The sequence below is a fragment of the Elgaria multicarinata genome, chromosome 8, assembly GCF_023053635.1.
Source record: "Elgaria multicarinata webbii isolate HBS135686 ecotype San Diego chromosome 8, rElgMul1.1.pri, whole genome shotgun sequence".
NCBI classification, from domain to species: Eukaryota; Metazoa; Chordata; class Lepidosauria; order Squamata; family Anguidae; genus Elgaria; species Elgaria multicarinata.
This window is the reverse complement of record NC_086178.1, coordinates 80,457,331-80,484,436: the sequence shown is the minus strand read 5'-3', so window position 1 is coordinate 80,484,436 and position 27,106 is coordinate 80,457,331. Positions and strand designations below refer to the sequence as shown.

At 39.4% G+C, this 27,106-nt stretch overlaps 1 protein-coding gene across 5 annotated transcripts in view; it reads right to left on the bottom strand.

Moving 5' to 3' along the window:
* Nucleotides 1-27,106, bottom strand: part of INPP5A (inositol polyphosphate-5-phosphatase A) — a 290,804-nt gene that overhangs the window by 6,068 nt on the left and 257,630 nt on the right. For all 5 annotated transcript variants that reach the window (XM_063132848.1, XM_063132845.1, XM_063132849.1 and 2 more), the window contains exon 13: nucleotides 4,628-4,739. In XM_063132848.1, the coding sequence (XP_062988918.1) occupies nucleotides 4,628-4,739 (112 nt within the window). The remainder of the gene's footprint in view (nucleotides 1-4,627; nucleotides 4,740-27,106) is intronic.

Sequence of the window (27,106 nt, the reverse complement as noted above, 5' to 3'; positions counted from 1 at the left end):
AACTGATTGATGCTGCTAATCAATTAACTTGCTTGGTTTTCACTGGCCAATTAACTAACCAATTACAAGAACTATGCCAGTATCTTAATGTAGGTAATTCTGCCCCGTCATTAATGAAGGTGGGTTTCTCTATAGCAAGCAATCCAACTAACTAAGGTTCAAATCCTTATGTGCGCTACCCACTGTTGAATGAAGTGGGATTTACTGTAGAGTAAACATGTATAGGATTGTGCTGTAAGGCTGCAATCCAATACATGCTTATCTGGCGGAGTATATCCCATGGAATTTAGCGGGATTGATGTCTGAGTAGACATGGACAAGATTAATGCTTTAACACCTGCCTCAAACTAACCACATTTATGTAGTAGGAAATCCCACAGAATTCAATGCAACTTACTTCTAGGCTAGCTTGCATCAGCAGTGTTCTTACACATGCTTAAATTGGCATTCCTGCTGTCTACGCTGAAAACACTTGTCAGTCTTCACAGTTTTTAAACTCCTATTTTTAAATCCACTATTAAATGCCTCAATCGATTAGGCACACTGATAAAGTGATTAATGCTTTCAGTTCTAATCCTATTACCAGATTTGGTATCAACCCTGCTTAGATCTAATTAGAGCCGGCTGTTGCACAAAAATGGAAATACTGACCAAGGGGAAAATATGCTTCATGTTGTCATTTAGAGAAGAACATTTTCTTTTCCCCTCCTCCTGACATCCCAATTCTAAACATATTTATTTGGGGAGTAAGCCTCTTTGATTTCAGTGGAGCTGGCTTTCAACCAGATGTGCTTAGGATTTCAGTTTCAGAATGAAGTCTGGAAGCATTAAAATCAATGGGAGTGGTGCCACTGATTTAAATGGATTTTTTTAAAAAATTTTACACAGACACACCCCTCAAAATGAGTACTGAGTGATATTTTTTTTCCACCAAACCCTGTGAATTATTTCCGCTCTATTCCACGCTAGCACTTTATTCCCTTTTTCTTCTCCTCTTCTCTTCAAACAAATAATGAAATCGACATGGCTTTTGCTATTGCATCGACCACTGTTGACCGTCTGCTTTGTTTACCTAGCATAATGACCCTGCTAAAGCAATCACTTAAGAGAAAGAGAGGGACTGACTTGCAATTTCTCAGGCTGGTTATACTGCAAGATAATTAAATCTGGAACCCACACCCTTCTCCCCAGATCTTTCGTACATACATACATGCACAAAACCGCAGCTGCGCTTGCAAATAGTTTCCCACCCTAATTTATTTCAGATGAAAAACAGTCAAGCTTCTCCTCATCTGTAATCAAGTCAAGAATGACTGGGTAAGAACTTTATATATAAACAACTGCATTTGGGACTATAAAGTTAAAACTGAATTATCTTCAATCCAGTAAGGAAGCTTAAGGTCATATTTGTTTTCTAGAGTACTTGCCTAGGAATCTTTATCTATCTATACACACACACACGCACACACACACAGACGCACGCACGCATATGAAAAACCCTAACCTTCTGCATTGTATGCATGAACACTTTCCAATATTTCAAGCTCATAATGCCACCGCCATCGGAAGTGGAGATACATTCATCAAAAACGACTTGATAATTTACAAAGGCAGCATCAAATTGTGGATTTTCAAGTGCATAATCTTTAGACAGATAAACAAATTACAGCAGTGCACGAACAGAAACACGCTCCACTCAGCTGAGCATTCATTACGCCATGCTCTCAGGCAGTTCTGCGACTCCCGAGCAGCGGGCAACCTTTGGTGTGTTAGGGCTCAGCAAGCATAAAATAACATGCTGGGGAGGTAACCGACCATGGCATGATAAATGAGGTTGTGCTGAAGCTGTTTACAGCCCCATGTCTCTACAATCTGTAAGGCCTACTGCGTGGAGCCTGGCGTCTTGGGCTGTCTGCTAATTTGGGCCTAGGTAGCTCCACCGTCCCTATTTTGCTAAATTCTCTTTTTTAAAATATTGCTTCTAACACTTTTGCACAGCACTTTTAAAAACTAGGAGAGTGCTTTCAATATTGTTCCCCCCCCCCACAAATAAACCTGGGGTGCAGGGTCCAGATCATTCCCATTTTACAGATAGGAAACTGAGGCCAAGAGATAGTGACTTGCCTCCAGGGTTGCTGGGGAAGGATAATTTTGTGTTAGGGCTCTGCAAGTTCCTATGATTTTAACAGCTGTCCATCTACCTTGCAGAAATCTAGCAGGTGAAACTGCCTCCAAATGAAGCAGTGGGGGAAAGATTTATGATAAAGGTCTGCCTGGCCTATTGCAGTTGAAGGTACGAGAGTGCAGCCCCAAAAGGGTATCCACCCTACCTAACCAATATCACATCATTAGTTCCCAGCATTGGAAAGCTACAGGTTTGCCAGATTAAAGTTTCCCTATAAACCAGCACATGGCTGCCAATTAAATACCATTAAGTACAATCCTAGAATTCTAAAAGTTATGCAGATTTTAGAGTTATGGGCATCTTCAAAATGTTGGGTCAATGGATAGCTGGGTAGGTGGAGGAACAATCCTGAATATTTAAGGCCATGTTATTTTATTCACAGCACACTTTTTAATTTGCAAAGGACTTAAATTTGCAAAGAAATCCTAACATTGCTAAGTTGGAGCAAGTTTAATTTGCAAAGAAATCCTAATATTGCTAAGTTCGCCACTGAGCAAGAAGAATTGGGATAAGCAATGGGAGATGCATGCTGCATTAAAAGCTCTGATACAATCCTTAACCGCCAGCTTTGCCACTGCCGTTGCAAGGCATCTGCTATATAAATAATAGGAAGCACCAACATTGGAGGCAGACAAGAGGCATGTAGCAGCAAATTCCTGTATAATGAGACAGTGGTAAAGCGCATAGGTGGTGACTGTTGTGGGAACTGGATGTCCAGTACTCTCTATGAAAACGCTTGTTACTGGAAAGTAGTGCATATGGCAATGGCAAGATCAGGTAAGCATATTTGTTCCCCATCCTGTTAGTTGTTGCTTATAGTTTGGCCAGGTCCCAGGACGCGCCTTCATGTGCTTACAGCAGGGAGAAAAAACACTCGGAAAAGAATAATGGGAAGGCATCTGTGTTGTGTCCACAGCCCTGTCAAATCAGGCTCGTGAATGGAACACTGAAATAAAGGAAATTAACTCTAAGTTAATTAATTAAAATGCAGTTCAAGTGTATTTGAATAGCCTGGTGGCCATTCAAAGTGTCTAGATAATTAGGGACGTACAGATTTTGTTAAATCCATTCTGTCTGCGTTTTGTGGATTGTCAGGTATCTATTGTTCTGTTATCAGCTCAGTGACGGATTTGGATTTTCCGTATAATAATTTCATTCATTTGCAGCTGTGCATTAGCACCAATGCACACCTGCACAAGTATGCATTTGCACAAATTTCCCCACCCCAAATAATAATAATAATAATAATAATAATAATAAATCATTATTAATGATTAATAATTATTAATCATCATACTGAAGTCCATGGAATCTACGCAACTTGGAAATCTACAGATTGGATTCATAGAAATCTGAACTCATTTGAATCTGTGGGAGTGCTACAGACATAGGATTGCACTGATGTGGAGTTTTATAGAGCCATGCACAGTGCATAGATTCAGATAAGGAGAACTGGATAACCCAAGAACAGTTAAGAATGTTTTAAACAACTTGAGATATCACGGGTAATTTTATTATCAGAGTACATAACAATGTTTTTATTCCATGGTGCTGCCACATAACTGGGCGGAGAATGACTCCTAATCAAACTTGGTGATTTGCCACATGGGCTTTGCCAAATAACCTTGGAATAAGGAGTGAAACGCTTTATAAGTGCCTAACTTCCCAATGGAAGTGTCTTTTGTAAGATATCTTCAAAGGTCCTGGATTATGTATACCAGGTAAGCACAAACTGTGATTAGTACTTCAATATTGAATAATCATTTAATTTTACTAGGAATGCCTGAGTATTAAAAGGAAATAGAAAATAAATGGTGTAGAGTAGGCATTATTTATTTGTTCAATTTATAGCCTGCTTAATCTAAACTAACTCTAGGCTATTTTAACAACTGGTCTAGATCTCACTGATAAAACATTCCAGATACCCATAAATCTGGAGGACAACCCCCTGCCAATCCCAGAAACATGCATACCATACAAATAGATTGGCATAAAAACACATTTTTCATAATTTGTACATATTGCAAAATTTGGAGGTTTAGCATGAACTGGTAACAGACATTTGGGGCATGGGAAAAAGCAATATGATTGTTGGTGGCTCCAGTTTTAACAGGAGGTAATACTCAGCACTTCTCATGATAAGGCCTTGAATGAACTACAGGTCTCTTGACTATTGAGCAGCATATTAAATATATCTTACGTTGCATGTTGCTTGTGGTGGTGAAGCCTTAGGAAAATATTCTTATTTACAACTACAAGGAATGTCAAAACACAAAGCTACGTTTCTTAGCTTGTAGTAGTTTCAGGTATGTCTTCCAACTTTCTCTGAGTACTAGAAACTTGCTTTTAAAATATGAAACCATATGCTATCAGCTTCTACACACCTCCTAGCAGATTTCTAGGCAATTCTCAGTGGTCAAGCAGTTCCAAGCCAATATTTACCTTTAAAATCAACTCTTTGGCAGAATGTGACATAAGGATCCTGTCGCACCAAGCTGGACATCTAGTGTTCATGTACTGCATTCCCTGGCTACAGTCTTCACTATATGGATAGCTGGGGGAGGGGGGAGGAGAGCAAATGCAACATCTGTTAGCAACCAGAGTACGTACACATTTTTACAAGGCAAATGTATAAGTCATCAGTTCTATTAAACTCATTTCAAAACAAAAGCACTTCATTGTTTTTGATTTTGCAAGTTTATTGAGGCCTCTCAAGAATATGTTAAAGGACCCCATTCTAATTTCAAGAAGATGTAATATTCAGCACCTCTCAGGACTCCCAAAATCCATATTATACGTGGGCTATGTCTGCATTTTGGGGGGCATTTGGCAAGAGGCCTTCCAATGGCCCACCTTAACAAGACACATCACCTACAGTGGTGGCAGTTCCCTGTCCGAGTGGTAATAAGTGGCTAGGAGTAGCCACCAGTACCACTGCACAGAATGAGGGAACATAAGCCAGCTGCTTCTAGACACCACCATCGCCACTAATGCATTCAACACTGAGCCGCTGCTGCCTCTGTGTGGTGGATGGGAAGGAGGAGCTGCCACTGCAGCCTGTAGTTGAACACTGAGGGGGAGGGCACCAGAGTAAGCTCATTCCTCGCAGCTATGACTGACAGGGTAAACCACTGTGATTGCTGTACAGTATCTGCAGTGGTGATTCATGGCCCTCCTGGGCATTCAGGCCTTGAAAGCCGCACAAAGATCCGGCCTTGATCCCAACCCTTAGGCTGTGCTCATGTAGGACAAAGCTGAGCTGAGCTGATGATCTTCCTAAGTCACAAGCACGCTGCTCACTTCCTCTGGCCCACCTTTCCAAAGAGGGCCAGAGAGTTGCAGTGGCAACAGAGGGAGTGAGGAAGGCAAGGCAATATTTGCACACTTGCAAGTATGTGCCGAATGCACCAACTCTTACATTCCCTTCCCCTTGCAGAACTGTGCCAAGAGAAAAACTGTACATGTTTCCCCCAGACGTAAGAGACAGATTAGTAGATCCCCATAGCTCCCCATTACCTCTCTGCTCCCCACTCCTCTAAAGAGTCCCTTGCTCACTGTAAAATACCCCTTCACTCTCTCATTAAGACGATAGTAGCACACCAGGGATCCAACACCAACACAACCCTATAGAATCCCTTGAGTATGGCTCTAAGAAAAGATAGCCACAGGCAATAAATGGACAGCCAATAAGACAGTTGGACCAAAGGAAAACCTTGGGGAAATTTATCGAAACAGTGAGCCATATCTTACTTTTTTTTGCAACTTTTACTGAGCTCTCCATAAAAGTTCATCACTGATCACTTTGTATCCTGTTCTTATATTTATTTCTGATACAAATAAGTTTGTCACAGAAACCATAGCTAAATTTTTGCTAAGAGCAATGAGGATATGAGCTAAAATTTTATCCATCTAAACAAAATCTGGGTTTTCTGTATTTGCTAACAGAGATAGTTGATCTATGTTCTTCACCTCTGCATGTGAAGTGATGTATATGTTTTATTGTGATGACTCTTGAATGGATCAATATATTAAATGGCTATTTTAAATATTCACTGTCAACCCGGGCTTGTCATGCGAACCCAGGAACCATGGATTATGGGAGGGTTAAGTAACACTTGCACAATCCACCAACTAACCATGGGTTATGCAAGGGTTGTTTTAACTCTCACATAACCCATAATACTCGGGTTCACATGACTGAAGAGGCTGTGACTGGGCACTGAATATTCAAAATGGTTGCCCAGCCACACCATAGCCCATTGTGGTCATGTTCGATTATGCAAACTGGCCAATTGATTGTTTGGAACACATCGGCAGGCTATTTATTTTATTTATTTATTTATTATTGCATTTATATCCCGCCTTTTTCCCTCCAAGGAACACAAGGCGGCATACATAATCCTCCTCCTTGGGGACCAGAACCTGGATCTCCCAACAAACAGTCCAACACTCTAGCCATTACACCACACTGGCTCTGGCTCTCTCTCTCTGTATAGCATACTGTATAATATTGCTATATCACATAATTTACGTTTTAAACTTTGCTCTTCTCTCTTCGTTATTTCCAGGATGTACAAACAATTTTATATTCTGTTTCAAAGTCCTTTGAAAAAGAGGGTGAGTTGGAGCCTTAACACCACAATATATTTTACAAAAGTAATCCCCAGCATATCTAATATAATTGTATCTTTTGCTCTTTGCTTACAAGATATCTGTAAATTTGTACAGAACTAGACAGAGAAGCATGATGTGCTTTAAGTTGCTGTATTAATTTTTATATTTATTTAAATGAAAAGAAAGCCTGCAATTTGAGACAAATTGATATCTTGCTAGAGAAGGACCAAATAAAAAGTAGTTGAAATCTACACCGACGTCTTCATGGTTCTTGGAGGATTATAGGTTATGAAGAGCCTAATCCTGACATGGTTTTGTTTATCTGTATTTTATTTGGTGTTGGGAAATCTATGCCTTGCAAAGAATACATTAGGGTTTGAAAGGTTGCAACACTTAAAACAACACCAACAACACCAATTGGCTCACCCAGTAAAAAAGATCTTTTCATTCTACATTTCACACACTATACAACCTGATTTTGCTACCAAATGCATACTCAACAGCTTCCTGACAAACATATTTGTAATCAGCAATATTGCATTCTCATATTATATTTTTAGGCGTTCACCTAATTTTAATCCTCATACACTTGAGGTCCCTTTTAAAATAAAAAAGGCTCAAGATCTCTTGTACGGATAAGATTTTTTAATTCAGTACAATCCAGTTCCTGTAATGAATGCACACCAGATTTTATTTATTTATTTATTTATTTATTTATTACATTTCTATACCGCCCAATAGCCGGAGCTCTCTGTGCAGTTCACAGATCTTGAGCTAATGCTAATTTCTTCCATATCAATGTAGGTAAGAACAATTCTGAAGCCTGCCTGTTTTCCATTTGGTTTTCCTACAAGGATTAACTGTGTGAAAGAATGAATCCTACATCGTTCAAACTGACTGTTTTTATCAATTCTAGTTCAGCAGTAAAACTTTAGCTTTTCTTCCAAAATTCCATTTTTTTCTCATGCAAGACTAATTTAAAGCCCATGAAAGCCCATAACCTTATATGATCTCTGATCTGTACAGGATATTCCTTTACAAGTAATTATTAAAAGAAGGAGGCATACCCATGTAAAGATCACGTTCATTCTGCCCCCTTTGCTAGGTAAACTACTGATGTTCTAAAATATCCCTGGAGATGGGAATGGGACCACTTCTCTTCAGTTAAGTGATAACTTAGCAGCAACTCTATGTGTGTGTGTGTGTGTGTGTGTGTGTGTATGTGTGTGATGTGCACACCTACACTAAGTTTCTGAGTAGTTTGATATCAGATGATGTGCAGCCAGTGTGGTGTAATGGCTCGAGTGTTGGACTGGGTCGGGAGATCCAGGTTCTAGTCCCCACTTGGCCATAGCAACTCACTAGGTGACTTTGGGCCAGTCACAGAGCATTATCAGATGGGGGAAAATCGTGTTTCCTTACCGTCGCTTTTCTGTCCCACAATACAGACAAGCAGCTTCCTCTTTTTCACACGGGGAAGAAAGAGGAAGCAGCAACAACCATGTGACCCATTCAGTGGGTGTTTTTATCATGCTGCTTTTCCTGCACACAGCAGAAAATGTCAGCAAGTTTCATCTAAAAATAAATAAATGGATTTAACGGTTCTTATTTTGTCATGGAAAATAGAGCAGAAGGAGAGGGAGCCATGATGTGAGGTAGACATCATGCGTCATCAAAAAGACCCATGAAAAACTGTGAGTGGCTAGTAACGAGTGTGCGGTAAAATACTCATCTCATTACGCCCGCAGACTCTCAGCCCAACCTACCTTACATGGTTATTTGTTGTGAGGATAAAAATGGAGAGGAGGCGGATTATTTAGGCCACTTGGGTTCCTTGGTGGAAAAAAGGCGGGATATAAATGTAATAAAATAAATAAATAAACGTAACAAAGAATGCGGAAAAAATAACTGATTGAGAGGGTTTATATTGCTCACATCTGATTAAGCAGACACCATACTTCAAATTTAGGAAGCAAGACAGGCTAACACAGAGAAGTTCTAACTACTAAAGCTATAGACAAGCGTACCTGCGCTCTCCCCAATGCAAATCACTGCTCAAAGGGTTGCCACTTGGGCAGTGATTTGAACACAGGAGAGCACTGGAAGGCAAACAGTTGAGCTCCTCTTCCTCCCACCTCAACTTCTCTGCTTCCCAACTGCGCTATTCCAAAGGTATTCATTTTCTCTTGGAGCTACAGGAGCAATGGCTTATGCTGATAAAACAAGTTTAAGCCAACTCCATGGATTCCATGCAAGTTAATGTGAGCAATGGGTGGAGAGTTTGCAGAGCAATCCAGAGAGATCTTTGAGCAGTCCAAGGAAGAAAGAGGTTCCTGTCCCACCATCTTAAAAACATACTTGTTTCAAACTGTGTCCTGTTAAAAGTGGTGTGAGTTTGGATTTAAACCCTTTTATTGTTGGGACTGGGATTGTTTTATTTGTATTTTTAAAATTGGTTCAATGGTTTTAATTACTTTTTGCAAGCCACCTTGGGAGAGTTTTGTCCTGAAAGGTGGCATAAGTACTTTAAATAAATAAAACAAATGTGGGCTTTGGTATAGAGAATGTTATTTTATTATTTATTAGTAAGTGTTTAGTGGTAAATTTGTGTAAACAGTAAGAACCCTGGAGGGATGCGTCTTAACAAACAAAACAATAAATATATAAATATAAAGAAGTGTTGAAAATCTATTCTGCTTATTGCTGAATTCGGAAAGGAATTATTGAGGCTTTCAAGATGAAGGTTTTAAAATAAGATTTGTGGGATTGAAACAGAAAATGCTTTCATGCTTGAAGAGAAACTTATTTACCACCCTACTTGGTGTGATATTATAAAACTGAGATGCATAGCTCTCTACCAAATGGGTTTACAAGCTACACTGCCATTAAAAAGATTAGCCGTGGCAAACAGCCAACTAAAGTGTACTGAACGTATTGGAACAAACCAGTGAACTCAGTACCTTTTCCACCTCATCAAACCTAACAAGACTCATTTTCAAAACATATTATGAGAATTCAATTTGCTGCTTCACTGCCATACAGAAGTACAGCTTATTTCTGAGTGTCCATGGGAGGCTTTGATGATGTAATATCCTTGCTAGCAGAAGCTCTTTGTCTGCAATTTAAGGGTTGACTTTTGCAGGCAACCTATTAATGTAGCTCTTCTTTTAAGTTGTGCATGAACCTTACATAACAAAGACGACTCGTTTATTAGAGAAGTTGTACGAATCAATCACATTTGATATCGTTCACCCTTTTCACAGCATTAACTCTCTCTGGGTTTGCACGTGTTAGGCTCCATGCCCAGCAGCACATATGGGTAACAAAAAGACCGGAAGTTTTTTCATAAACATCCTGCAAATTGATAATCGTAAGTTTCCTTTAATGAGCTCACTGCCTCTTTTAACAAGTATGACCACACACAGAGGACCTATTGTTATTATTGACAATAAATTTAACAAATCAAAACACAGCTATGCTTGAACATAAGCAGCTGAGACCCAAGGCTGGCCCACAGGGATTGAACATCCTATGAAGTTGGTACTGACTTGGAACAGATCGTGGATTTCTAAGGTTTGGCAGACTATGCTTACACATTTGGCTTGTTGGTACCCCAAAATCACACATTGCAATAATCCCGGTTTAGCTCCTTGATATCTCCTTGATATTCTGGATAAATTGCTGCCCTGAAAAAAGTCCTAGGTTTGCAGATTAAAAAATAAAATAAAATTATGACAATATGTAATCCCATAGTGGTAGGGAGATGGACCATTATTATGCGGTAGAACACTTGCTTTTCATGCAGGAGGTGCCAGGTTCAGTTCCAGGCACCTCCCATGAAACGATCAGACAGCAGGCAGTGGGAAAGAGGTCCGCCTGCCCTGCAACACTGGAGAGCTGTTGCTGGACAGCAAAGAGAACACTGGGCTTTAGGATGTACATATTTTGTTAAATCCATTCCATCTGTGTTTTGTGGATTGTCAGGAGTCTTTTGTTCCATCATCTGCTCATTGACGGAATAGGTGGGCTTTTTTAACCAGAACTTTGTTCTAATTCTGCGAATGTGAATTAACTAATGTGGATAAGCAGATGTGCATTAGTGCTAATGCAAGTCAGTGCACACACCCACACCCAAGCCAGTGTGGTGTAGTGGCTAAAGTGTTGGACTGGGAGTCAGGAGATCTGGGTTCTAGTCCCCACTTGGCCATGGAAACTCACTGGGTGACTTTGGGCCAGTCACAGACTCTCAGCCCAACCTACCTCACAGGTTGTTGTGAGGATAAAAATGGAGAGAAGGAGGAATATGTACGCCGCCTTGGGTTCCTTGGAGGAAAAAAGGCGGGATATAAATACAAATAATAATAATAATAATAATAATAATAATAATAATAATAATATTATGAAAAAACAGGTTAGATTCACAGAAATCCACACACATTTGAATCCATTGTAGATTTCTCCAATATCCCTAACTGGGCTAGATGAACAAATAGTCTGACCTTGTATAAGGCAGCATCCTATATTCCTATGACTGCCCTAATGAGAATATAGGATAGAGGGGGGGAAATCAGTATGGTTTCTTGCAACAGGGTAAAGGAGAAAGTCAGCTTTCCATCATCACTCTCACAGCCACATGTCCTCCCTAGAAACTCCCTACATGTGTCTGTCCAGTACGCATCAAACAAGGAGTTCAAGACAACAAGATTTCTAGAAGAGTTGAACCTACTGTTTATATCCAAAGCTAGGCAAGTAACTACTGTTCACCTTCAAGGCTTCAATAAAACAACAACATCTGCTTTATTCTTAGCCAAAAGGAGCATTTTCCAACTTGGTAACTTACATCAAGGCATTGACTAAGGACTGGAAGGATAATATACTGTTTAAGGTCCAGGGGCTTGGTTGGAATTGTGGAGTCTGTATCACAAATTCCATCACAGATACTCTTGCTAATCTGGGGCAAGTGTCTAGCTTTCTGGTGCCTCATCTTTTCAAGGGGTCACAGGCAACAGGAGTTTTATTTAGATTTATTTTTCTAAAAAAAGAATGCCAATCAATGTTGTTGTACTTTGATGATGCATTACAGTTCCTCATCTTTTCAGAGTTTCTCTGCAGGGAACAGTAGCTTCATTAGATTCATTTTTTTTAAGAAAAAAGAAAGAAAGAATGTCAATCAGTATTGTTTTACTATTGATGATGCAATTGCAGTTGCAGCCAGAAAAGTCTGAGCTCCTTTCTAAAATACTGTCTACAAAATTGTGAATTAATCTCTTTCCAGTCTTCTGACATCATAAACCATATGGCCTGTTAACATGCAATAGAAGCTGGCAATAAAATCAAATTTAACCTTCCATAAAACATGCCCATTATTAGGAGGGGAGTTCATAGAAAAACAAGTCTTCTTCTGAGAGAGGTCAAACTCCTTGGCTTTATTGCAGTAGAAGTGTAAAAGTTGGCTCAACCAGAAATCACAGGGCTTTAAAGGTTTATATTTTGCTGTCAAACACAATTGTGAACTTCGGTATTCCAGTATGAAGTCCTTACAAACTACTGGGGCTTCATTTAGAATCTGCAAGTAGTACACTGTAATGGTGCATATAGAATGGGGTTATATATTTTAATATAAGAAAGCTTAATATATTTAAGGCACAACCTTATGCATGTTTAGACAGAAAAAAGGCCTACAACACTCAGCGTGCCCCAGCCAGCATTCCCCATGGCTTGCTGGGGAATGCTGGGAGATGTAGGGCTCTTCTGTCTAAACATGGATAGGATTGCACCCTTAATGTTTCAGAAGAATGTGGAGATTATGAAACAAATAGACTTAGATGTCTTCTCTTGAAGTCTGTTAGGTTGCTTTCAGACAAGACTTCTATAGCGTTATAGCCTTCTCTCATTCATGGAATTTTATGAAGGGTCTGGAAAGTGACGTTTTCTATTTGCAACCCTCTTATGTTTTCTCACTGTGTTTCTATCTTCTTCTACTTTTTCATATTGTGGAAAATTCTTTTAAGAAGAAAAAGATGCTAGAGCTACATAATCTCTTTAAATTGTTAGAGAGCCAAGAACCTCTGTCTGAAAGAACCCTTATTCCTGAAGGTGGCCATGCATCTAATAATGAAAACAATCTGATTTGATTTTGAAGTACTTTTGCAGGGGTAGAAATGTAACAAAGTGCTTGCTATAGTGGATGTGCATTTTGAATTAGGGAGTATTTGGGGGAGGGGTTGCGTCCAGAAGTAAATGTTTGCTTACTTCATTTGTATAAATTAGATGACCAAAAGCTCTGATATTGCTAACTTGAAATTTCCAAAAGCACATAAAAGACCTCTGGAGTTTGGATTGTGGCCCATCTCCATTTAAATCAATGGGAGTTTTGCTATTGACTTTAGATGAAGGTGACTTTCTTCCATTATTAACAATGTAATGGCTGCCAAGTTCTAATGTTTCTAAGGTCAAATCTACACCTTGTGTCAAATCGTTATGAATGTGGAATAAAAAGCAGGAATTACACTATGAAAGTGGTATATGGAATGTGGACTGTGTCCCAACAGTTATCAGTGCACTTCAATACCACTATAACGCTGTAGTGTAGAACCAGCCTAAGATCCTGGATGACCATTTTTAGGTGCAAGGCATATATCTTCTAAGTTCTTCATTAACCAGGTCCAAACTGTGTTCTAGAGTAACCAGAGTGCTTGTTAATACTTTATCTGAAAGGATCAAGCAGCAAACGTGAAAAAGCCTTTTAGGAATATGTATAGCTAGCTGCCCATGGATTAAATATTAATTTGCCATTTCTGCAATGCCCCAAATGCAAACTAGAGATTTGTATTCTGTTGGTGCAATCAACCTAGTTCATTTCAAACATCTCCCCCTTAGGCAATGACCATAAACAATGAGCTTTCATTATGTGCTCATCCTATGCATCAGGTAGTTGAGGTCAAGCTATACAATACACTGCTACTGGAATTAAATTGGCCAATTTGCATTTACCGAAATACTAATATCCCTTTTTTTGATGCTCTGTTAGCTAACTGGTCATGATGTGTATCTCATTTAAGCAAAATCAGTAGGGTAAACAAGGGTTGCAAACATAAAAGTTAAAGTAAAATGTGTTAAACAGCTGCTGCTTGCAAATACTATAACGACACCATGGTGACCAAGCTAACAACCAAAGTCAAAGGTCACAATAAAAGAGGTGTGTGTATGTGTGTCAACCAGGCAATTCAGTAGCAAAGGGAAAGAAGGGTAAACAGGTCCTGAGTCATAACTTCACATAGAATTCAGTGCAAAAAACTGCAATTTGTCCAAGTACTTCTTATAGACGTGCATAGAACATATTTTTGTGTCAACACAATTTGTACGAATGTTGCAATAATCCCTGCACAATTACCTTTTACTGCATTCGCCACTTTAGTAGCATGGTGCAATGGAATGTTTCAATTTAGGCAAAAGGCAAATAAGAACTTACTTTTCGTGTTAAAAAAACAGGCTATGTGTTCCCACATCGTTCTCAGCACATAAAATCTGCTTTTATTGATTGTAAAACATATCCACCACTAACTGATGAATAGCTTGGGTGATAATGTCAACCTCAATGAATTTTCATGTCAATTATGCCTTTCATGGATAGCACTGTAGTATATTGAGTTGTAATGATCATAACGGTTGGAATGAAAAATACAGACTATAGAATATTTAGCCTGTTTAAATGAGAATAATAGAAATTGGTAAGGCAATTTCAATACTACATAAAGAAAACAATAGATACACAACTCTATGGCATTTAAGGCTTCCAATGCTGTTCTCATCTAAGTGTAACTAATATGCAATGCGACTTCATATACTATGCTCTAATTAGTTCAATCTGCACTGGCTTGTTTCAGAAAAAATATTCTGAAGTTATAACTCTGACTATGTTGCCAAGATGGCTGATTTAATAAAGGCAAGTTAATAAAGCCATTTATTAACTCTAGGCACACCAACATAGTAAATTCTAGGGTTGTGCAAGCTTCGAGCCTCGGATTCAAAGTCTGAATCACGGAGGCCATTTTCTGTTGGATCCACCATGTTATGACTGATCTGCCGTTTCCTCTCACAACCCTAGGCCCCCGTACAGCCTACAACTCCCAGCATGTAGTGCCTGGGAGGGCTGGACTTACCGGGGCCCAGGAGCAAAGGCTATACATATCCTTGCCGCTGCCATTGGCTGCTCCTCAGCGCGATTGCCACCTTACCCGCTGCCATCCCTGCTACAATGCTGGCAATCACGAGAGGACGCTGTTGATCGTGCAGAGAAGGTGGCAATGGCAGAGGGGAAGGCGGCAATCATGCTGAGGAGATATATAGCCTTTGCTCCTGGGCCCCAGTAAGTCCAGCCATCCCACGCACTGCATGCTGGGAGTTGTAGGCTGTACAGGGGCCTAGGGCTGTGAGAGGAAATGGTGGATCCATCATAAAATGGCAGCAGGGCTTTACACAGACAGAGGGCTCTGATCTCTTAGGGTGCAATCCTATGGATGTTTAGGCAGAAGAAAGTCCTACAACTCCCAGCATTCCCCACGGCAGACTGGGGACTGCTTAGAGTTGTAGGATTTTTTTTCTGTCCACACATGCATACGATTGTGCCCTTAATCTTCTTATGCTACAAATAAGCACTTTACCAATCTAACGTTGTGGTAAAAATTCATAGAGTCAGTCTACATGTTAACACATCCATGCCCTGCTAATTTCTCATGCTCATTTTTTCAACTCATGTCTAGAGCTGGTTACCACTAGATGTGGGGAGTTCTTGCAGACCATGAACCCTGACCAGACACACAGTGCTGGGCAGGGAAATATCAACATGGCAGGGAAGAGTTGCATCAAAAATAGCACTGATTGTTACAGCAGACACCAGAAAGATGTGGCTGGGGCATGGATAAGGTAACATATAGGCCAACTGAATCCAAAAGATCAGGAAAACTGAGAAAAATCTGATATGTGAAATGAAAAAGAAGCTATGTATGGATACCATCAAGGGGGAAAATTTTTCTAGATATATGCTAAAGTAGTAGCAATGGAGGACAAAAGCAGAATTCTTGCGTTTTGGGAAGAAACATAAGCACATAAGAGGAATCACTCTGAATCAGATCAAAGGGCTATTTAGTCTGGCATTCTGTTCCCACCATAGCCAACCAGATGCCACAAGAAATCCATAAGCAGTACATGAGTGCAAGAGTACCTTCCTGCTCATGTTCACCAGCAACTGGTATTCGGAGACATATTGCCTCTGATATTGAAGGTAACATATAGACATCATGATTAGTTAGGGTGACCATATGAAAAGGAAGACAGGGCTCCTGTATCTTTAACAGTTGTATTGAAAAGGGAATTTCAGCAGGTGCCATTTATACATATGGAGAACCTGGTGAAATTTCCTCTTCATAACCAGAGTTAAAGCTGCAGGTGCCCTGCCCTCTTTTAAATCTGGTCACTCTAGTATAGCTCCTGTACTTTAACTGTTGTGATGAAGAGGGAATTTCACCAGGTTCTCCATATATACAAATGACACCTGCTGAAATTCCTTTTTCTATGCAACTGTTAAAGATACAGGAGCCCTGTCCTCCTTTCATATGGTCACCCTAGATTAGTAGTCATTGATAGCCTTATCCTCCTGGTAAGCAAAGGTATTTTTTGTCTATCTGCAGAGAAGGACAGATTGCTGCATTTCAGAATGACCTTGCATTACAATGATCAGTGCAGGGGAAAGAGAAGAAATGCGTTGTTCAAATAAAGCCAAAACAATTTGGAGGAAAAAGATCATAGGAGAAATCCCAAGGATTGGGGGCGAGGAGCAAGAACTGTAAGTTAGGCACATTATGGAAGAATATGTTTCTAGAAGCTAGTGAGAAATCCAGATGAAAACCCCTACAGCTATGATTGAGATTTGACCTGTCATTCTTGCTTAGAGGTGTCAAAGCAAAGAAATTGTCAGCACAGAGGGGGTCTGCTGAAGGAGAGAGGGGGAAAAAACCATGAAGAGAAGATATCTAAGACATGAACATATGTCCAACCAGTAAATTACATGACAGCCTAATGCAATGACAAACAAGAACAGGTCACTTTAAGAGAATGATTAATACATGAGATTACTGTGCATGCACACTTATCTGAAAGCAAACCTTGTAGGTGGGTGTGAACCCCTGGTAAGTCAGCTCCTATCTCTGCCATACAACAGCTACAAGAATAATTATAATAATTAATGGAGAGAGGTGATAAAGTTAACAATTGCCCACCTGTATCATGGCTAACCACAATGTCCTTATTTCGTTTTTCACACCTACCACCTTTCCATAGTGATTACAGTCTACCAAATATCTATTTCCAGCTCACACTGAGCTTGCTGTTTGCTTAATGTCAGGGTGTCAGGCGACTGACAGAACCCACAGCGTTCAAAAGAATTAGAGTCAGTCTGTCATGGCTAACACAGTAGAAAACACGTGTATGTTTAAGAAGAACAGACCTAAAAATTCACAACGTAAAAAGGGTTCCTGAAAAACAAGAACGGGGCCTGCCAGAGATATGAGTTTTCAGGTGTCAGGCAAGTTGAGTTAGTTCTTCTGACACCAACAAGCCACTAAGGGACTGTGCCAGTCCTTGTGCTGGCAGATACATAAATGAAGTGGAAACAGGACATGACTAGTAAATATATCATCCCTCTTCTATGTCAGTCAATTCCTACTGCTAAAAGAGTAAAAATCTTCATTCACACATATTGGGACAACCCAATCTCAGCTTAATAAACTGAGTTATGAATGAGCTTTCAGGCCATATGTGTGGCCCTTTCACTTCAGCAAACAAATGAGGAGGTCTTCTACTAACAATAGTACGGATTGGGGAACTATAGTTAACAGCTTTGGGAAAGGCCAGGATATTAAACAATGGTTTGAAGTTGGTTTAATATCCTGGCTTATTCTTAACCTGCTAATCATAGTTTACTGGTTCACACAAAATGGTAAAATAGTTGAAGAACTCTCTGTTTTTTGCCAGCTCATGCAAAGGGGCTGTGTGTGCAGGCTTAAGCATTGTTTATATCTTAGCATATTCAGTTGAGATATGATCATCTGAATGTGATCAGTATGGTTTATCACTGAACTCTGGTGTTCACAAAGGCACAATGGTTCCAGCAAACAAAAACATACTGATTTCCGTTTTTATGTGTGGTCATAGATGTGTGCTAAGCTTTATTCCTGATTCATGTTGGGTGCCCATAAGCACAACACACCTTGCCTATGCCCTATTTAAATTCTGCGCTTGAGAGTATGACCAGCAATCCTCTGAGCAGAGATCCCTCAACTGACAAGTTGTACAGAAAGGGTTCCCTGAAGTATGAAGACCATTGTCCTAGGTAACAGAAGAAGCACTAGAAGGCTTTTTAGTTTGCCTTCTTGCATATCAAGGGCAAGAGGTTTGCTCATTCATTCATTCCACTTATATCCCGCGTTTTTCCTTCCTTAAGGAATCCAAGGAATCCAAATCATAATCCTCCTCTCCATTTTATCCTCACAACAACCACCCTGTGAAGTAGGTTGGGCTGAGAGTTTGTGACTAGTCCAAAATCATCCAGTGAGCTTCCCGACTCCCAGTCTAACACTACAGCCACTACACCACACCGGTTGCACCCATTGTCTCACAGGATAAACATTGCATCAAGGGGGAGACCAAACTAGACCTAGACATCAGCAAGATAAGGAACAGCTACAAGAATCTTGTTTTGCTCTTCCCTGTCAGAAAGAACATTTCTAAGAACTTTGAAACTAAGAAATGGTGCCTGAGTTTTGTTTTCTGTTTTTCCTCCTCCCACCCAATCCCTTTTCCTTTTGTGTTGTGTCTTTTAGATTACAAGCCTGAGAGAAGGGACTGTCTCATTATTAATGTCTGTTAGCCTCTTTGATAGCACGTTTTGGCTGAAGAGGGTGGGGGTGGGGGTAAAAATAAGGCAAATAAATAAGTAATATTCTTTCTTCTATGTAGCCACAAAATGTATCTAGAAATGACAAACAAGGAACACTATGCCTCACAATAACGGGTAATTGTGGAAGAGCTTGCCCAAAAGGTTGCTAATACATGTGGGTTGGGTGTAAATGGGGAAATGAAGGGCTCTTGCTTTGAGGGCAAGTGCATTGTGAACAAGTAGCAGGCATTCCTCCCATCGCCACCTAAAATAATAGCATTTTGCACATGTGGAATTTCTCATATATGAAAAACTAAATAAATAACAAAATTGATTAGAACTTTTTTAAAAAAATTAACAATGGCTCTCTGCTGCCTTCTATATATTATTTAAGACTTTAAGTAAATTTGTAACCTTTAGAAAAGATGCGTTCCAGACTAAGATGCATTTTTAATGCCATTTGTGTAAGTGTTCCTAGAATTGTGATTCAGTCTTTGGGTGAAATTAAAGATCCAAATTAGCTGGGAGAGGAATAAGAGTTAGGCTGGTTGTGCTGAACTAGATGCACTACTGGTGTACAAAATTATGCATGGTGTGGAGAATTCACTACCACAAGATGTAGTGATGGCCACCAATTTGGATGGCTTTAAAAGGGGGTTGGATAAATTCTTGGAGGAGGCGGCTATCATTGGCTACTAGCTCTGATGGTTATGTGCTACCTCCAGTATCTGAGGCAGTAAGCCTTTGTGCACCAGTGGCTGGGGAACATGGGTGGGAGGGTGCTGTTGCACCATGTCCTGCTTTGTTGGTCCCTGGCCAATGGCTGGTTGGCCACTGTGTGAACAGAGTGCTGGACTAGATAGATCCTTGGACTGATCCAACATGGCACTTCTTGTGTTGATTGGTATGAAAACTTCCTATCACCCAACAGTTACTGAGAGGGAATCTACACGTCGTACTGAAGGCGCCTGCATGTGCCTCCAGTGCGCCCTCAAAACGATGGTGTAGACGGAGAAAGAAGAGACGGAGGAAGAGGCGGAGGAGGCTGGGGAACCGGCCGCATCCTTGCCGCCGCCTCCCCGCCGGCCTCCTGCTGCCGGAGTAAGAGCCACCCAGGTCGGAGAGCTCGGAGGAAGCAGAAGCCGAGCTCTCCGACCCGGGTGGCTCTTACCCCGGCAGCAGGAGGCTGGCGGGGAGGCGGTTGCAGCGGCGGCAAGGACGCGGCCGGTTCCCCAGCCTCCTCCTCCTCCTCTTCCTCCGTCTCTTCTTTCTCCATCTACACCATCGTTTTGAGGGCGCACTGAGGCGCACGCAGGCGCCTTCAGTACGACGTGTAGATTCCCTCCCCATCTAAAAAACCAAACTGTATGCTTGTATTGTCAACTGACAATACTTTCCTCTGCCAAAGAAGAAACAGTTAAACATGTTGTTTGGAGATGGTAAACTGAAAAGCTTAGAAATTGTTTTGATCATTTTCCTGATGCAAAAGTAGACGCTAATGACCACTAGCTTAGGGGTTACTTCATGTGCTAATTTAATTATCTGATCGCATATTAATGACCATGAAATATTGCCATAAGAAGTGTTGATGAGACAGCTACAAATGACACAACTTCCAAATTACCATGTTATAAAGTAAAAAAAGAAAAAGGATGAGTATCATTATTAATATAAAAAGCAGTTTCCTTGATCCCAAAATTTAACTCAGAACTAACTCCCTATTTTTTTTAAATGAAGCAATTACATTCAAATTATGTCTTAAAAGCTAGAAATTAAGAAGAAACCATTGTTACAGAAGATCATTGATTTCAATGGAACTTGAAAATGCTTAACTTCAGTTGCTTGTACTTGGTAACCCAAGTACATTTGAAAAGGACCCAAACATTTTATTTCTCTGCTGTGATTTGTTATGTCATGTTCAGGATTCTTTTTAAAAAATATGTCACTATCAACGCTGAAACAAAAGTAAGTTTTTAAAGAGATTTTAAAATATTTTTTTGGCCAGTCTGGTACAACCACCCCCACCCATCATATTTATTGTTATTATTTAGCAATAATAGTAGCATTTTGTTCTATGTATTTTGAGGCAGCCCCTATTTTGTTCAGTGGGATATTAGCTCAAGAAATTTGTTGCGTCAATGTTACCCTCTCAAATGATTGCACTGATTTGTAGAGCGCACTAGGGCCGGATCTACACTATTGCTTTAAAGCGCTTTATAACAGTTTTATAGCGCTTTAAAGCAGTTAAAGCGCTTTATAACTGTTATAAAACGCTTTAAAGCAGTAGTGTAGATCCAGCCTAGGTGTATGTTAACTTGCTGAGAAGGACATCAGCTTTTGGTTTGTTACCAAACTTTGAAGAGAATACTGCAGATCAAGAGTGTGACTACCTAGATTTAGCAAATACTGAAGAGCAAGGCAAGAGTTTTTCAAAGTTTCTGATTCCAAAACTGCATTTTGATAGGAATTAGAGGCACTCAGACACAACTCAAAATCCAACAGCTTAGCTTTAATTTAAACAACGAAAATGTAATTTCTGACATCAGCAGAGCAAAGCCACTTTCAAGTTCTCTTCAGCAATAACAATATGACTTCCCCGCATTAAAGAATTATCTGTTTTTCCTCCTGCAAACCGCAAGCACATTTTTTAAAATGGAACTTTAAAATGTAAGCCTATGGTCCTGCATCTTCCGCCACCCCCAAACCCTAATATTTAAATACAGCATTCCATAAAAACTGACATCCAGCTACACACTCCATTCCTGATCCCTTTTAATGATTCTTGACTACTCATTTGTCTGGAAAACAAGGGTTAAACATGTTAGTAAGGGGTTTGTATTAATCATAGAGAAGGAAAGTACACTATAAAAGAACCATCACTTTAGGATTCATAGGTGAGACAAACCTATACAAATATGCTGTAATAATAATATTGCCGGGAAGCATAAAATATATATTATAGAGTGAGCACTGATTTCTGGGGATTTACTGCTGGTAGCAGCCATTTTTGAAACTGGGCCATGGTAGAGCACAGTTGCTGCTCATGAGCATAGCATTTATTATCATAAGCATGGTGGGGATTCTAGGCAGAGACAAGAAAACTGAAGATTTTTTTTCTTTTTACCAAAACATGTCAAACGCACTACAATTTTGAGAAATACTGCTGCTCTGCACGGACACACATACTAAAAACTTGTGTTGGTTCCTGAAAAATACAGATTCCCACTCTTGTAATGTTGGTCATTCTGTTAGTTTGGGGAAATCATCAATTCCTTCCTTTTATTTGTTTCAATAGCATGTTTTGGCCCTACAAAAAAGCCCCCAAAGGTGGTTTTAACAACATTTTTACATTTAAAATACAGCATCCAAATGTGTACACTACAATCCAGGCAAACCTGAACATTTTAATGTCCCATTGACCTCAATGGGAGAGATCTAAGCACATGCTGAACTCTCATTTTAAAACCAGTGGGTCTTCTAAGTGTTTAGCATTGGCTACATCATGCTTATAATAACTTATACATCTTTTATAAATACTACAATAAATTCTGATGGGTTATATTAAAAGGATTCCTTATTTCCTTGAAAACACATATATTCCCTCCCCTGAGAGAGCGAGAGAGAGCGAGAGCGAGAGCGAGAGCGAGAGAGAGAGAGAGAGAGAGAGAGAGAGAATTGCTGTCTCTCTCTGTCAAAACTGTTATTAGTCTTAAACAACAGCTCACAAACCAACCCCCTTTGGAAAAAGACAAAAACAATCTCAAACACTGGAAGTTTGCTTTTTTGAATCACTTTAGAAAATGCAAGTTTCTTTCCCTGTCTCTCCTCTTGTCAAACGTCTAGGCATACCATTATCTTAAAAAATAAAATAAAATCAGGTCCCAGCGTATTTACTCCCTACTGTACCTAAACAAGTCATCTTGACTCTTCTTGTCAGACCACTGGCACTTCATCACAGCAGTGTCATGCCTCCCTGGCTCCAGGGACCACCACTAACACGGGAAAGCCAAATTCATCACAAGGGTGTGCAGCGTTCAAAGTTGTCATGCCTGACCTGACTGATGACTTCTTGAGTGTAAGTGATATGAATTTACAGCTTGTATCACATTCTTTAAACCTAAACATAAGGCAGGGAAAATGCAACTTTCTTCAGAGTATGTTTTAAGCTGCAAGGACATGCAAGCGCTACTTTTTCTGAATGGGGAGACTGAGAATCTTCTAGCACTCCGGCCATTGTTTCTGGATTCTTGGGTGCTGGATCGCATCAAATCTGTACATACACCTAACTACCATAAAAGTGCAACTATAAACTTTTAAGAAGGGAAAATGAGAACCGGCTGTGCAAAAGTCATATAAAAATAGCAGAATGAGGTTTCTTTGTACAAGTCTGTTTATCTCTTTAAATAAATATAACAGCATATTGTGAAGTTATTAGTCACTTAACCTAGTATAAGAAACTTAGCGAAGACAAACTAATTTAAACGGTCATTGAATTGTTAGCCCTTTAGAAAATTTAGAGCCCTGAAGACACAGGGCGACTCACATATCAGCAGGAACAAAAAATAACCCACAGCATGCAACAACTACTTCAGAAAAATCCACAGTGATGAAACGGTGAAATGATTGTTAAATCTATTACCAGGATCAGAACCAATAAGGAACTGAAGTATTTTTGCATACTTTTCATATAGGCTCCACATTGACCTGGGCATGTGATGGAGTGTCAAAGAATATACTTTGTCATATGGATAGTTGTAACAGATTTTGCAATGGCCCTGAGCCTATGACTATTTTTGGGTCATATGAATCGGCTCACAAAGTTTCATGTTCTGTTCTGTTCTTTTGATAAATGAAAACAAGGATTGGGGGGGGGAATGAATATAAACCAACCTCTGAGCTCATGCAACTCCCTCCCAACTCATCCTTTGGCAAAGAGGAGATCAGGAACTTCCACTTCTGTTTTAGATTAACTGCCGTTGAGTATGTTGTCCAAACTGTAAACTGAGATTAAACTTAACCATGGTTAATTGAAACAAGCCAGTTTCATAACCTATGGTTTGAAGTTGGCTTGTTTCAACCAGCAATAATTAAGATCAATTACAATCTGTCCAGGTCCAGAAGACATGAGAAGCTGTAGCTAACCTAAAATGGAAGTGAAAGTTTCCAAACACCTCCTTGTGGCTGCACTGGAAGAGTGGGTAGGGAAGGAGCGCATGAGCCTGAAGTGTTCTTGTAACACTAAGCCATGGTTTAGCGTTACATCCAAATGAGGCCAGTGAGACAAAACATGCTCTAAGAAAGCATAACAAGTCTAGAATAAGTCTGTAACCTTGCGGTTACAGAAATCTTAAAATTTCCTAACAATCTCTTATAGCATCAATTATTTTGTTTTGTTCGTTTGAGTTCTAAATTATTCTGTTTCAGCGTTTTCATCTTGTTGGTTTATATATTGGACTACTCATCCTTCATAAACTGCTTTGAGCAAATGGAAAAGTGCCCTATTAATGTTCCAAATAAACAACAATAGTTGAATAATTAGTAGGACAAACCCATTTGTTATTGAAAACTATACTTGATCATTTTTTAAACCTTCCTTGCTCCTGGCTACATTAAGGAGTAATCCTATGCATGTTTAGAGGAAAAAAAGACCTACAACTCTTCTTCTTCTTCTTCTTCTTCTTCTTCTTCTTCTTCTTCTACTACTACTACTACTACTACTACTACTACTACTATTATTATTATTATTATTATTATTATTATTATTATTATTATTATTATTTGCATTTTTATACCACCCAACAACCAAAGCTCCCAAGAATTTGCTAGCAAGCATAGGTGGCTGAGGAATGCTGGGAGTTGTGGGACTTTTTTCTGTCTAAACAAGAAGAGGATTCTATCCTAAAACATTTAAAAGGTAAATTCCCTTCTTGAGTCTTTTTGGGTTTTGCTTTGTTTAGTATTTCATTTATTTGGCTAGCAGCAGGACATAGATTTAAAAGTAACCAAAAGTCATTCTGCCTAACCCCCTTTGCATAGGCAGGACCATCCATCCACTAGTCCCTTATCAATCAGACTACATAATCCATAATCCAGACTATAGTGTGCTATATGCATAGAGCTGGTGCATTCCACAAAAAATACCCAAAGAATTAATTTTCTGCAGCAGACAGGACACAATCTGATGAATTCCCATATAAAAGTATTGGGAAGTTCTGTCCAGAACAGTGCTTATTGGATTGTGCCAATGATATCCAATTTCTGAATGGTAACAATTGTAACTATTATCTGTGTCATACTTGTTTATTGAATATTGTGATTTAGGCATTGAAGTGTAAGATTTCAGTGGTGTTTGCACAGAATATGCTCTCATAAGATAATTTCCATTGTTTAAGAAAATCAAAACGGACAGAACAAAAATACAGTACCTTGTTTAAAAAGACGAATATACAAAAAAGGGATAAATTTGGAATAGCAAGTTTCCCCATTAATTTTTTATAATTGAATTGATGATGATGATTATGATGATGATTAAAACTAAAAGATAAAACCAGTTTTGCTATATGAAGCAAATTTGAAACCTGTGCTTTAATATGGCATTTGAAATGCCTTAGGGTCAAAGTACATGTGACATTTATCATGAGGTTTGTGTGGGTGTTTTATTAAAACAAATAGCTGGCATGGCACGGCGAGTTAGTTCAGTACTGTGGTGTGGGAGGAGATGGGCTTTAACTCTCCCCCACCCCCAACTGCTATTTGCAATGGAAGGAAAACTTCCATTGGAGCCAATGGGAGTTTTCTTCCCATTGTGAATTTCAGGCACGGGGTTCTAATTGAGACTGTAGTGAGGTCAAAGGTTAAAAGCCCCTTTCTTCCATGACAGGGTCCAGTGCCTGCTATGTTTTGTCTTGAAATCAGCCACACAAGGCCAAACCATGTAGCAAATGTACATCTAATTTGGCTTATTTTTAAATTCAAACATTAAACTATTAAGTGTCTTTAGGTCCCTCTTCTTCCTTCTGTTACAGTGAACAAAGGGTTTGTTTGCGATACCTATAGGCACACCATATTGACCCTGTATAATAAATGCTTTGAAACCTAAAGCAATGGTAGCAGTTTTGGAGCTTTCAGAGTGCTCGACATAACTTAACACTTAATTTTAACTTAAATTTAAATTTTACTGTTCTAACTCTGTATTTTAATCTTATATCAATTTTGCTGTGTGGTTTTATCCTGGTTGTGCTTTTTATACTGTATTTTGAAATTGTGCTTTTAACATGTTGGTTGTTTTATTATGGTTTTAATTTTTGTGAACCGCCCAGAGAGCTTCGGCTATTGGGCGGTATAAAAATGTAATAAATAAATAAATAAATAAATAAATGTTTACTGTTTTTAACTTTTGTAAACCGCCCAGAGAGCTTCAGCTATGGGGCGGTATATAAATGTAACAAATAAATAAATAAATAAACTTTCCTCTGCATCCCAAAATGTATTTTACAACAACTGCCAGCCTAGATTCTCTCACTACAGTTTAGTACATAACTCCTCCTTTTTACTGATGATGTATATATTAGTTCCTGTTCATGATTTTTAAAGTTAATTCATATTTTTGGGACTCTGTCTATACTAAAAACTCTTTGGAATCTGTCCAAACAAACTTTAAGTAGCCTGCCTTCAACTTCAGAAGGGTTTCTGGAGGCAAAGAGCAAGTATGTTTAAAGATTAGTAGGGATAATCTTTAAAAGGTTTGCAGCCTTCATTTTTCCCTTGAACAACAAGGCTCTACAAATGCAAACAACTATATACAAACTCAAGCCATATATATGCATTTAATTATTGCTCAGAAATCTGATTGTGTGCGTTCTTCTCCTGTCACAATACTCTAAACAAGCACAGAATGTACACATTTGTCAGTATATATTTTTGAACAGTCAGAGCTCTCTCTCTTGAGATGCAATATCCATATGCTTTCTTCCAGTGTAGATGGCTCTTATTTTAAGGGTGGTTTTTCACTGCAAGGCAGATGATGAAAATGAGGTTGTGTGTATATTGCAGCTTTCCCCAAACTGGTATCCTCCAGATGTGTTGGACTACAATACCCAGCATCTGCCAGCACAACTGGCTGCTGGGGGATCCTGGGAATTATAGTTCAAACACATCTGGAGGATGTCAAGTTGGTGAAGGCTGGTGACTTGGGAATTAGCATGGTAGGACCCATATGGGAGGAATGGAGAGATAGAGGCATATATGGAGGCAAGAATTCTAGGAAGGGGTAAGTAAAGGGAAGAAAATTACAGGAATCAGCAGTTTGGGAAGGAGGAGGAGAGTCATAGACTTGAAATATGGCAAGCAAAGAGTCTAGAATGTGTCTGTCT